General features: G+C 45.9%; 1 protein-coding gene across 7 annotated transcripts in view; it reads left to right on the plus strand.

The window, feature by feature from the left end:
- The first annotated feature begins 4,260 nt into the window (after positions 1-4,260).
- Positions 4,261-14,272, plus strand: part of scly (selenocysteine lyase) — a 34,796-nt gene continuing 24,784 nt past the window's right edge. For 2 of the 7 annotated variants that reach the window (XM_078409953.1, XM_078409957.1), the window contains exons 1-3: positions 4,261-4,310; positions 6,524-6,663; positions 13,878-13,987. In XM_078409953.1, the coding sequence (XP_078266079.1) occupies positions 6,560-6,663; positions 13,878-13,987 (214 nt within the window). In that variant the 5' untranslated portion in view covers positions 4,261-4,310; positions 6,524-6,559. The other 5 variants (XM_078409954.1, XM_078409956.1, XM_078409955.1 and 2 more) reach the window with 5 other exon arrangements.

Genomic DNA, 14,272 nt, shown 5'->3' on the forward strand with positions numbered 1-14,272 from the left:
AGTTAACAATTAAGAATAAAGCATAAACACATCAAAACAATAAGGATACACCATTACGGTCTAAACATGTGAGTGAAAATAAACCAGAGCAAATAAGAGACTACAGACTTTGGTTATTGAGTAGAACTATCACTCATGGAAAAAAGCTGTTTTTATGTCTGGCTGTGGCTGCTTTGACCATCCGGAGTTGCCTTCCAGAGGGAAGTGGTTCAGATTTTGTGGCCAGGGTGAGAGGGGTCAAAGATGATCTTGCCCGCTCGCTTCCTGGCCCTTGCAGTGTACAGTTTGTCAATGGGGGGAAGGTTGCAGCCAACAACCTTCTCAGCTGTGTGAACGATCCGTTGCAGCCTCCAGATGTCGTGCTTGATGGCTGAGCCAAACCAGACCATGATGGAGAAGGTGAGGACGGACTCAATGATAGCAGTATAGAATTGGACTATCATTGCCTGTGGCAGATTGTTTCTTCAGTTGCCGCGGGAAGTACATCCTCTGTTGGGCCTTTTTGATTGTGGAGTCGATGGTGGCCACCCATTTAAGGTCCCTGGAGATGATGGTTCCAAGGAACTTAAATGACTTCACAGATGTGACTATGGTATTGTTGATGGTGAGTAGGGGGAGGGGAGGGGGATCTCTTTGAAAGTCTACAATTAGTTCCACTGTCTTGAGAGCATTGAGCTCCAGGTTGTTGCGATGGCACCAGGACACCAGCTGTGTCACTTCCCATCTGTAGGCAGATTCCTCCCCATCCTGGATCAGTCCAATCAGGGTAGTGTCATCCGCAAACTTGAGGAGCTTGACAGAGCAGTCTGTGGAGGTGCAGTCGTTGGTGTAGAGTAAAGGAGTAGAGGAGAGTAAAGGAAATGCATATATTCTGCATTTTTATGGTATCATCACACATACTGTTCCCCCAAAACACTGATTACACTGTGAGAGGCATAGCGAACGGGGGGGTTTTGCCGACTAAAATAGCAGACGTTCCGCTCCTTTGCGTATTACACTTCAGTCTAGGCGATTTTGACGGAGTGGTTTATCTTGTTCGTCTAGTATCTTTGCTTTTGACCAGCCAATCCCTCATCCAAATCATTAATATATATGCTAAATAGTTGCGGCCCCAACACCGAGCCTTGCGGCACTCCACTCGCCACTGCCTGCCATTCTGAAAAGGACCCGTTTACTCCTACTCTTTGTTTCCTGTCTGCCAATCAATTAGGATTTCAAAGGTTACGGGGAGAAGGCAGGAGAATGGGTTGAAAGGGAAAGATAGATCAGCCATGATTGAATGGCAGAGTACATTAGCAAATTTGCAGATGATACAAAGCTGGGTGGTAGTGTGAACTGTGAGGAAGATGCTATGAGGTTGCAGGGTGACTTGGACAGGTTGTGTGAGTGGGCGGATGCATGGCAAATGCAGTTTAATGTGGATAAGTGTGATGTTATCCACTTTGGTGGTAAGAATAGGAAGGCAGAGTATTATCTGAATGGTGTCAAGTTAGGAACAGGGGCCGTACAACGAGATCTGGGTGTCCTAGTGCATCAGTCACTGAAAGGAAGCATGCAGGTACAGCAGGCAGTGAAGAAAGCCAATGGAATGCTGGCCTTCATAACAAGAGGAGTTGAGTATAGGAGCAAAGAGGTCCTTCTGCAGTTGTACAGGCCCCTAGTGAGACCGCACCTGGAGTACTGTGTGCAGTTTTGGTCTCCAAATTTGAGGAAGGATATTCTTGCTATTGAGGGCATGCAGCGTAGGTTTACTAGGTTAATTCCCGGAATGGCGGGACTATCATATGTTGAAAGACTGGAGCGACTAGACTAGGTATACACAAGAATTTAGAAGGATGAGAGGAGATCTTATCGAAACGTATAAGATTATTAAGGGGTTGGACACGTTAGAGGCAGGAAACATGTTCCCAATGTTGGGGGAGTCCAGAACAAGGGGCCACAGTTTAAGAATAAGGGGTAGGCCATTTAGAACTAAGATGAGGAAAAACTTTTTCAGTCAGAGTTGTGAATCTGTGGAATTCTCTGCCTCAGAAGGCAGTGGAGGCCAATTCTCTGAATGCATTCAAGAGAGAGCTGGATAGAGCTCTTAAGGATAGCGGAGTCAGGGGGTATGGGGAGAAGGCAGGAACGGGGTACTGATTGAGAATGATCAGCCATGATCACATTGAATGGCGGTGCTGGCTCGACGGGCCGAATGGCCTCTTTCTGCACCTATTGTCTATTGTCTACATGTGAACATGCTTGCAAATTAAGTGTCATTAATTCTGGACAGTGGATATGAATGCGTTTCAGCGAGTCATCATCGAGCTGAGTGCACCCTCAATGGGCCAAATAGCCTATTTCTGCTCCTGTGACTTATGAAGTTAAGACTCTGGACAAATAGTCTGGTAACATAACTATTGCAGCACCACCACATCCTCAGTGAAGCTAAATGCATTTCATTGTTGAAGCTTCTAAACCAAAACAGGATCAGGACTGCTCTCCCCACTATACCTACATATTTCAAGCCCATACATGCAAAGTTTTTGAATATAGGTTAATGATTGAGAAGGGACTATCTTGCTAGTCACAAACAACCATTCCATCTCTTATCGCATTTTTGAAAACCTGACCATCTGGTTGTACTTCTACTCCGCGCTTACAAACAGAAACTAAAGTGGGAGGATCCAGTAATGAATGTCAAAAAGTGCTGGTTTGAGGAAACCACTGCACCCCTCATGCATAAACAAGGAATTGCAGCCAACCTCAGGTTGATGTAAAATCAAGCCGTACACAAATACAACACGTGCAAGGAGAAAAATACCCAAGTGTAAAATGGTGTGTCACGACATCACTGCTACAGAGAAAAAGGCAAAATTAGCATTGAATTAGAATCAATGGTGCCAAAGTACAGATGATTGAGTACTTCAAGTTCCTAGGCGGAAATATCACTAACAAATTTTCCTTGATGCCAACCACATTGATGCTATGGCACACCGATGCCTCTAACTCCTCAGAAGATTAATGAAGTTCAAGGTTTCAATGTCAGTTTATTGTCACATGTACCAATTAAGGTACAGTGAAATTCGAATTACCATCCAGCCATACTAAAATAAATCAAGATACACAACTACATGAAAGTTAACATGAACATCCACCACAGCGGATTCCCCATGTTCCTCACTGTGATGGAATGCAATGAAATCTAATCTTCCTCTTTATTCTCCCGCGGTCAGGGCAGTCGAACCATCTGCAGTCGGGGCGCTCGAAGCTCCCGCAGCTGGCAGTTGAAGCTCCTGCGGCTTGGAGTTCCCGATGTCGGTCTCTAACCAGAGACCACGAGCTCCGTGATGTTAAAATCCGCAGGCACACACGGTAGAGCTCTGTGGTCGATCCCTGGCAACGGGATCGTGGGCTCCGCGATGTTAAGTCCCCAGGCGACCGCGGTGGAGCTCTCGAAGTCGGTCTCCAGCAAAGGCCGCCAACTCCTCAAATTTAGGCCACAGTCGCATCTCTGTCGAGGTAAGATATTAGAAAAAGTTTCTCCCAATCCCACCCCCCACATAAAAACAAGCTAAAGAACACTAAAAACATACATTTTACATACAAACAACAAAAGGACCTTTTTCTCCAGAGATGCTGCCTGACCCAGTGATTTACTCCAACACTGTGTCTATTTGAATTGGATTCATGCTTCTGTACCTCGTCAGACAGCATTCATTGGTCATTTTAGTGGCTGTCAAGGGTTTTTAACTAATCAATTCACCAATTCAAATTTTCTTGCCTTCAGTATTAAGTTAAATGTATTTTCAATTATATTGTGGATACAGTAGAGTTCTATTGTTTGCAAATGCCTAATCTCTGCTTCCATTACTTTTTAAAATAAAACAAAAAGATATTGAGCTCCTGGAGGTGCAATTAAAATTAACAGAGAAAGCAAAGGAGAACAGTTCATTAAAGATGATCAATTGGCCAGGTACAGAGTAATATTCAATCAGTAACATCCAAAGTTTAAAGATCACAAAGCTGCAACTCTTATAGTTATAAATGTCAACTATCAACTTATCCAAGTAGTTGAACAAAAATAATTGCTTGCAAACATTTTATATACGAAGAAATCGCAGTTATGAATACTGCCCAGTCTGGCACACAGAGTCTGCCTACTAAAATGGCGCTGAAATTTCCCAATGCCGTACTACGGTTTCCAGAGTCCAGTGGTCTATCTTGGTCCTCCAGCATCTTTGCTGGCATCCCCCGCCAGCGCCACCTAGCGCCTCGGTGGAAGACCCCAGGTGGTCAGAGCCTGAAAGGGAAAGCGCGGCAATAAAATGGTAAATATTAACTTGGACAGCAGCAGATCAAGCCGAGGAGTAGATAGTGGGCTGGGTAGCATCAGGCCAAGCCGAGGGGTAGATAGTGGGCTGGGTAGCATCAGGCCAAGCCGAGGGGTAGATAGTGGGCTGGGTAGCATCAGGCCAAGCCGAGGGGTAGATAGTGGGCTGGGTAGCATCAGGCCAAGCCGAGGGGTAGATAGTGGGCTGGGTAGCATCAGGCCAAGCCGAGGGGTAGATAGTGGGCTAGGTAGCAGCAGGCCAGGCCGAGGAGTAGATAGTGGGCTGGGTAGCACCAGGCCGGCGCGTTCCTTCTGTCTGCAGCTGGGAATTACTTCTGTCAACCAGGCAGGGCAGAGCAGAACGACATTGATTGTGCCGGCTTACTCGAAACGAAAGCGCAACTTTGCGATTAAACGCAGAAGATATTTGTAGTTCAAAAGCCCCTCTCGTAGCTTGAAATGTGTCGATGAGATAGAAGAGAAAAGAGCAAATCAGGTGCACGCAAGGTCAGTTTTCTTCTGTGTCAAGTTTTGGTTTTCTCGCACTCATTGTTGGAGATGATTTTACCACACGCTTTTCCTATTTTGCTATCTTTGTACATGAATTACATCGTTATTGTATTACTGAATGCAACTGTTTGGGGAGACCGTTTTTTTTGTACCAAGTTACTGTTTATTTTTTTATTAAGATACAGTCTGCAAAGGGAACATATGGCACCACCCAGTGGGAAAGCAGCCACTTTTCACAGTGGAACTGTTTACATGAAAAAAGGAATAAATCACTATTTATGTCATTGAGATGTTTTCCCCAATAAGCAAATGAACACGTGGAGAGGACACAGAAAGAAGATTGCTAGATTAGATACATTCCAATGTTGCATAGGCTGTATACACATTTCTGCATGTGAACGTCTTGCATGACCTGTCTGGGGCCCGGCACATAGTGTAATCACAAAGACCATGGCCTCCACTTTCTAAGAAGTTTAAAAGATGTTTGGCATGTCACTGAATGTTCTTGATAAACTTCTCCAGATACACTATAGATGATATCTTGACTGGTTGCATCATAGCCTGATATGGCAATTCCAATGCACAGCAATGCTAGAAGTTGCAGGGAATGGTGGACTCAGTCCAGTCTATGGTGGGGTGCAGCCTCAAGAAAGTGGCATCTATCATCAAGGATCCTCACATCCAGGCCATGCACTCTTTTTAATGGTACCATTTGAGCAGGAAGTATAGATGTTGGAAGTCAAAGGTCCTTTATTGCCACGTGTATCAATTAAGGTACATTGATATGTTAATTACCATACAGCCATACCAAAAAAAGCAATAAGACACATAACTACATAAAAGTTAACATAAACATCCACCACAGCAGATTCCCCACTGTGATGGAAGGCAATAAAGTCTATTCTTCCCTCATTTTTCTCCTGCAGTCGGGGCAGTCGAACCATCTGCAGACAGGGCGGTCGAAGCTCTCGCGTCCGGGCGGTCAAAGATCCCGCAGCCTGGAGTTCCCGAAGTCGGTCTCTGACCAGAGACCGCAAGCTACTCGATATTAAAGTCCGCAGGCTCCCATGATGGAGCTCAGTGGTCGATCCCTGGCAAAGGGATCGCGGGCTCCATGATAGTAAGTTCACAGGCACCCGCAGTGGAGCTCTCAAAGTCGGTCTCCAGCAAAAGCCGCCAACTCCTCGATGTTAGGCCACAGTGCAGACGGAGATACGATAAAGAAATAAAAATCTCATCTCCGTCGAGGTAAGAGATTAGAAAAAATTTCCCCAACCCCCCACACAAAACAAGCTAAAGAACACTAAAAACATACATTTAACAAAGACTAAAAAACAACGAAGATAAAGGGACAGACAGACTGTTGGAAAGGCAGCCGTCGCTGGCGCCACCCCTCAGGAACAGCTAACTTCCTATATTTATTTATGCAGTATTTATACATAACCTGTGTGTTTATGTGTTGACCAAGTGCCTCTGATGCTGCTGCAAACAAGATTTTCATTGTATCAGTACTTGACCATGCATGTGTACATGACAATAAATACTTTACTTGGAATTGTTCATTACAAGGTATACAGAGCTGCAAAGCTTTTTAAAAAATGTAATTTGCATTTGTGGTATCAGTTATCATTTGTATATTGTCATTCTGTTTATTTACAAATTCCAATGTATATGGATTTGATATTTTTCTATCTTTTATAGGTGTTTTGCAGAAATTATTGAGATATTTGTGGAGCAATGGAAAACAATGCATGCACCGCAAAACCGGATGGGCCTCCAGTTACTCAAGGTTGTCAAAAGTTGACTGAAATGCAGCAAAAAAAAAGCTCATCAAATGAATAGTAGGTGTGATCGTCTTGGGAAAATTGGGGACATAGCTTTGACCATATGATCATGTAAAAGAAATGTATTGAAATTACAGTAATATAAATAGACTATACTGTTTCTTAATGAGAAGTGTTTACCAACTAATTTCATTAATACTTTAATGTTCTTTCCAACTATCCTCTTTACTGGCCTCTCTGAAAGATTCTTACTGACTTCCTTCAGTTTGACATCCGAGCTAGTTAAAATGAGTACAAAAAAAACATGGATTGAAAAAGCAGCATGAAGTGAATATGCTAGCCATGCTTCCAACTGCTGGTATTTGAATTGTGTGGTTTAACTCCTTGCTTTAGCCATCTGTTAAGCCAGTCAAAAATGTTAATAATGCAGAAACCCACGGGTGGGTTTAAAACTAAACAGTGGGGGTAGTGTCAACTACGTGGAAGCACATGCGTACAGTTAACGGGAAAGAGTATAGGAAAGGTCACGTTTAAACTAATAGGGCAGGGGGATGAGAACCAATGCAAGGAGACAGAGGGCCATAAAAAGAGGACAGAAGCAAAAGGTAAAAGGGAGAAAAGAAAATCAAACCTGAAAGCTTTGTGCCTTAATGCAAGGAGCATTCGTAATAAGGTGAATGAATTGAATGCGCAGTTAGTAGTTATGATATAGTTGGAATTACGGAGTCATGGCTCCAGGGTGACCGGCAGGGAGCTAAACATGCAGGGGTATTCAATATTCATGAAGAATAGACAGAAAGGAAGAGGAGGTAGGGTGGCATTGCTGGTTAAAGAGGAGATTAATGCAATAGTAATGAGAAACATTAGCTTGGATGTTGTAGAATCGCGATGGGTAGAACTGCAAAATAGCCAAGGGCAGAAAACGCTTGTTGGAGTGGTATACAGACCACCAAACGGCAGTAGGGAGTTTGGGGATAGCATCAAGCAGGAAATTAGGGATGCGTGTAGCAAAGGTACGGCAGTTATCATGGGCGACTTTAATCTACATATAGATTCACCCAACCAATATGGAGAGGAACCGACTAGAGGGAAGGCCTAGACTGGGTATTGTGTAATGAGGAAGCATTAGTTAGCAATGGGTCCTTTTCAGAATGGCAGGCAGTGAGTAGTGCGGTGCCACAAGGCTCGGTGCTGGGACCCCAGTATTTTAAGGTTTCAAAGGTCTTTTATTGTCACGTGTACCAATTAAGGTACAGTGATATGCGAATTACCATACAGCCATACCAAAAAAAGCAACAAGACACACAACTACATAAAAGTTAACATAAACATCCACCACAGCGGATTCCCCACATTCCTCACTGTGATGGAAGGCAATAAAGTCTAAACTTCTTCCCTCATTTTTCGGGGCGATTGAAGCTCCCACAGCGCCGGTCAAAGCCCCCGCGTTGGGGTGGTCGAAGCCCACGTGTCGGGGCGGTCGAAGCTCCCGCGTCGGGACGGTTAAAGCTCCTGCGGCTTGGAGTTCCCGATGTCGGTCTCTGACCAGAGACTGCAAGCTCCATGATGTTAAAGTCCGCAGGCACACGCAATAGAGTTCAGTGGTTGATCCCTGGTTAAATCCACAGGCGACCTCAGTGGAGCTCTCGAAATCAATCTCCAGCAAAGGCTGGCAACTCCTCGATGTTAGGCCACAGTTCGGACGGAGATATGATATGGAAAAAAATCGCATCTCCGTCGAGGTAAGAGATTGGGAAACAAGGAAATGGCAGAATAGTTAAACGAGTGCTTTGGTTCTGTCTTCACTCAGAAAGACACAAACAATCTCCCAGAACTACGAGGGGACCGAGGATCTAGTGGGAGGAACTGGAAGGAATCCACATTATTCAGGAAATGGTGTTAGGTAAACTGTTGGGACTGAAGGCAGATAAATCCCCAGGGCCTGTTGGTCTGCATCCCAGAGTACTCAAGAAGGTGACCCTAGAAATCATTGATGCATTGATGATCATTTTCTATAGTGTTCTATAGACTCTGGATCAGTTCCTGTGGACTGGAAGGTAGCTAATGCAACTCCACTTTTTAAGAAAGGAGGGAAAGAAAAAATGGTGAATTATAGACCAGTTAGCCTTACATAGACAGTGGAGAAGATGCTTGAGTCGATTATTAAAGATGTGATAGCAGCGCATTTAGAAAGCAGCAACAGGATTGGTCCAAGTCAGCATGGATTTATGAAGGGAAAATCATGCTTGACTAATCTTCTGGAATTTTTTGAGGATGTAACAAGTAGAATGAATAAGGGAGAGCCAGTGGATGTGGTGTATCTGGACTTTCGAAGGGCCTTTGACAAGGTGCCACACAAGAGATTAGTGTGCAAAATTAGAGCACATGGTATTGAGGGTAGGATATCGACATGGATAGAGAACTGGTTGGCAGACAGGAAGCAAAGTGTAGGAATTAATGGGTCCTTTTCAGAATGGCAGGCAGTGAGTAGTGCGGTGCCACAAGGCTCGGTGCTGGGACCCCAGTATTTTAAGGTTTCAAAGGTCTTTTATTGTCACGTGTACCAATTAAGGTACAGTGATATGCGAATTACCATACAGCCATACCAAAAAAAGCAACAAGACACACAACTACATAAAAGTTAACATAAACATCCACCACAGCGGATTCCCCACATTCCTCACTGTGATGGAAGGCAATAAAGTCTAAACTTCTTCCCTCATTTTTCGGGGCGATTGAAGCTCCCACAGCGCCGGTCAAAGCCCCCGCGTTGGGGTGGTCGAAGCCCACGTGTCGGGGCGGTCGAAGCTCCCGCGTCGGGACGGTTAAAGCTCCTGCGGCTTGGAGTTCCCGATGTCGGTCTCTGACCAGAGACTGCAAGCTCCATGATGTTAAAGTCCGCAGGCACACGCAATAGAGTTCAGTGGTTGATCCCTGGTTAAATCCACAGGCGACCTCAGTGGAGCTCTCGAAATCAATCTCCAGCAAAGGCTGGCAACTCCTCGATGTTAGGCCACAGTTCGGACGGAGATATGATATGGAAAAAAATCGCATCTCCGTCGAGGTAAGAGATTGGGAAACAAGGAAATGGCAGAATAGTTAAACGAGTGCTTTGGTTCTGTCTTCACTCAGAAAGACACAAACAATCTCCCAGAACTACGAGGGGACCGAGGATCTAGTGGGAGGAACTGGAAGGAATCCACATTATTCAGGAAATGGTGTTAGGTAAACTGTTGGGACTGAAGGCAGATAAATCCCCAGGGCCTGTTGGTCTGCATCCCAGAGTACTCAAGAAGGTGACCCTAGAAATCATTGATGCATTGATGATCATTTTCTATAGTGTTCTATAGACTCTGGATCAGTTCCTGTGGACTGGAAGGTAGCTAATGCAACTCCACTTTTTAAGAAAGGAGGGAAAGAAAAAATGGTGAATTATAGACCAGTTAGCCTTACATAGACAGTGGAGAAGATGCTTGAGTCGATTATTAAAGATGTGATAGCAGCGCATTTAGAAAGCAGCAACAGGATTGGTCCAAGTCAGCATGGATTTATGAAGGGAAAATCATGCTTGACTAATCTTCTGGAATTTTTTGAGGATGTAACAAGTAGAATGAATAAGGGAGAGCCAGTGGATGTGGTGTATCTGGACTTTCGAAGGGCCTTTGACAAGGTGCCACACAAGAGATTAGTGTGCAAAATTAGAGCACATGGTATTGAGGGTAGGATATCGACATGGATAGAGAACTGGTTGGCAGACAGGAAGCAAAGTGTAGGAATTAATGGGTCCTTTTCAGAATGGCAGGCAGTGAGTAGTGCGGTGCCACAAGGCTCGGTGCTGGGACCCCAGTATTTTAAGGTTTCAAAGGTCTTTTATTGTCACGTGTACCAATTAAGGTACAGTGATATGCGAATTACCATACAGCCATACCAAAAAAAGCAACAAGACACACAACTACATAAAAGTTAACATAAACATCCACCACAGCGGATTCCCCACATTCCTCACTGTGATGGAAGGCAATAAAGTCTAAACTTCTTCCCTCATTTTTCGGGGCGATTGAAGCTCCCACAGCGCCGGTCAAAGCCCCCGCGTTGGGGTGGTCGAAGCCCACGTGTCGGGGCGGTCGAAGCTCCCGCGTCGGGACGGTTAAAGCTCCTGCGGCTTGGAGTTCCCGATGTCGGTCTCTGACCAGAGACTGCAAGCTCCATGATGTTAAAGTCCGCAGGCACACGCAATAGAGTTCAGTGGTTGATCCCTGGTTAAATCCACAGGCGACCTCAGTGGAGCTCTCGAAATCAATCTCCAGCAAAGGCTGGCAACTCCTCGATGTTAGGCCACAGTTCGGACGGAGATATGATATGGAAAAAAATCGCATCTCCGTCGAGGTAAGAGATTGGATAAGGTTTCCCCCAACCCCCTCCCTCACCCCCCACATAAAATAAGCTAAAACACACTAAAAACATACGTTTAACACATACTAAAAAAACGACGAAGAAGAAAGAAACAGACAGACTGTTGGCGAGGCAGCCATTGCTGGCGCCACTTGGTGGTATACAATATATATTAACGATTTAGACGAGGGAATTAAATGTAACATCTCCAAGTTTGCGGATGACACAAAACTGGGTGGCAGTGAGCTGCGATCAGGATGCTGTGAGGCTGCAGTGTGACTTGGATAGGTTGGGTGAGTGGGCAGATACATGGCAGATGCAGTTTAATGTGGATAAATGTGAGGTTATCCACTTTGGTGGCAAGAACAGGAAGGCAGATTATTATCTGAATGGTGTCAGATTAGGAAAAGGGGAGGTGCAATGAGACCTGGGTGTGCTTGTACATCAGTCACTGAAAGTAAGCATGCAGGTACAGCAGGTTGTGAAGAAAGTTGGCCTTCGGTGTGAGGATTCGAGGTTAGGAGTAAGAAGCCCTGGGAATTGGCAGTGAGGCCAATTCACTGGATGTTTTCAGGAGAGAGTTAGATTTAGCTCTTTGGGCTAAAGGAATCAAGGGATATGGGGAAAAAGCAGGGATAGGATACTGATTTTAAATGATCAGCCATGATCATATTGAATGGCGGTGCTGGCTCGAAGGGCCAAATGGCCTACTCCTGCACTTATTTTTCTATGTTCTGGAAAGCAATTTGACTGTGAAACTGGTGCAGTGATCCTTCATTGGAACTCTCCCACTTCCTTAAAAAAAAAAATCCAGCCTGATGATGAGAAATGAGGTATCCCATTTACTAATTTCTTGAAGATATTTACTGACTTACAATTTGACGTCCCAGCAGCTATTGGGCACTCCTTGTCTGTCCCGGCAGACCCATTGTCTCTGCCTGCTCATGCCCCACCGAACTTATCTCTACCTACCTCGACTCCATCCTATCCCCCCTGGTTAAATCCCTCCCCACCTACATCCAAGACACCTCACACGCTCTCCATCTCCTCGATAACTTCCGGTTCCCAGGCCCCCACTCCCTCATCTTCACCATGGATGTCCAGTCACTCTACACTGCCATCCCCCACAAGGATGGTCTCGAAGCCCTCCGTTTCTTCCTCGACCGTAGAACCAGCCAATCCCCATCGACCAACACTCTCCTCCTCCTAGCAGAGCTGGTTCTTACCCTCAACAACTTCTCCTTTGACTCCTCCCACTTCCTCCAAACCAGAGGTGTAGCTATGGGCACTCGCATGGGCCCTAGCTACGCCTGCCTCTTTGTCGGGTACGTCGAACAATCCCTGTTCCAGACGTACACTGGCCCCATCCACGAACTCTACCTCCGCTACATCGACGACTGTATTGGTGCTACCTCTTGCACCCATGCAGAACTTACTGACTTCATACACTTCACCTCCAATTTCCATCCTGCCCTTAAATATACTTGGACTATCTCCGACATCCCCCTCCTGTTTCTGGACCTCACCATCTCCATCACAGGAGACAGACTAGTGACGGACATTTACTATAAACCCACTGACTCGCACAGCTATCTGGACTACACTTCTTCCCACCCGGTCCCCTGCAAAAAGTCTATCCCCTACTCCCAATTCCTCCGTCTACGCCGCATCTGCGACCGGGATGAGGTGTTTCACACTAGGGCTTCCGAGATGTCCTCGTTCTTCAGGAAACGAGGCTTCCCCTCCTCCATTATAGATGAGGCTCTCACTAGGCTCTCTTCTACATCCCGCGGCTCCGCTCTTGCTTCCCCCTCCCCCCACTCGCAACAAGGACAGAATCCCCCTCGTTCTCACCTTCCACCCCACTAGCCAGCGGATCCAACATATCATCCACCAACATTTCCGTCACCTACAACAGGACCCCACCACTGGCCATATCTTCCCATCCCCTCCCCTCTCTGCGTTCCGCAGAGACCGTTCCCTCCGTAACTCCCTGGTCCACTCGTCCCTTCCTACCCAAACCACCCCAACCCCGGGCACTTTCCCCTGCAACCGCACGAGATGCAACACCTGTCCCTTTACCTCCCCCCTCAACTCCATCCAAGGACCCAAACAGTCTTTCCAGGTGAGACAAAGGTTCACCTGCACCTCCTCCAACCTCATCTATTGCATCCGCTGCTCTAGATGTCAACTTATTTACATCGGCGAAACCAAGCGCAGGCTCGGCGATCGCTTCGCTGAACACCTGCGCTCGGTCCGCATTAACCAAACTGATCTCCCGGTGGCCGAGCACTTCAACTCCCCCTCCCATTCCCAGTCTGACCTTTCTCTCATGGGCCTCCTCCAGTGCCATAGTGAGGCCCACCGGAAATTGGAGGAACAGCACCTCGTATTTCGCCTGGGCAGTTTGCAGCCCAGTGGTATGAACATCGACTTCTCCAACTTTAGATAGTTCCTCTGCCCTTCCTTTCCCCTCCTCCTTCCCAGATCTCCCTCTATCTTCCTGTCTCCACCTATATCCTTCCTTTGTCCCGCCCCCCTGACATCAGTCTGAAGAAGGGTCTCGACCCGAAACGTCACCCATTCCTTCTCTCCTGAGATGCTGCCTGACCTGCTTAGTTACTCCAGCATTTTTTGAATAAATCGATTTGTACCACATTATAAGAAAGAGAGCTTCAACACCTCAGTCTGGGACCCAGTCTACAGATGTAAAAGGCAGCAATCAGGTTATGGTGCCTACCAGCAATTTTAACTAATTTTCCTTGCATCATAATAAGTCTTGGGTATGATCAGTATTTTATTGTTGCCACAAAGTGAACGATTAGGGCTCGTGGGTTGAAGATGCGGAATAGTTAAAATACTTTTTGCATTCAAAACAGCATTTACATGGATCATAATGCAACCACACCTATGGAGAGTGAGGTAATGCAGACTATTACTGATGCCATGCAGGAGGCTTGGGGAAATCCAAGCAGTTCATATGCACCAGGTATGTGGTGAGTGCTATGTATACAACTGTATGCTCTCTAAGAGAAGATGGTCTGGTAACAGGCATTCAGATCATAAAATAATGTGAATGTTAGGCATTGTCTGTGGCAAGGAAAACAGTTTATGTTTTTAGATTTTTGAAATACAGCGCGGAAACAGGCCCTTCGGCCCACCGAGTCCGCGCCGCCCAGCGATCCCCGCACATTAACAAAATCCTACACACACTAGGGACAATTTTTACATTTACCCAGTCAATTAACCTACATACCTGTACGTCTTTGGAGTG

This window comes from Rhinoraja longicauda, chromosome 13 (assembly GCF_053455715.1).
Source record: "Rhinoraja longicauda isolate Sanriku21f chromosome 13, sRhiLon1.1, whole genome shotgun sequence".
In the NCBI taxonomy this organism is placed as follows: Eukaryota; Metazoa; Chordata; class Chondrichthyes; order Rajiformes; family Arhynchobatidae; genus Rhinoraja; species Rhinoraja longicauda.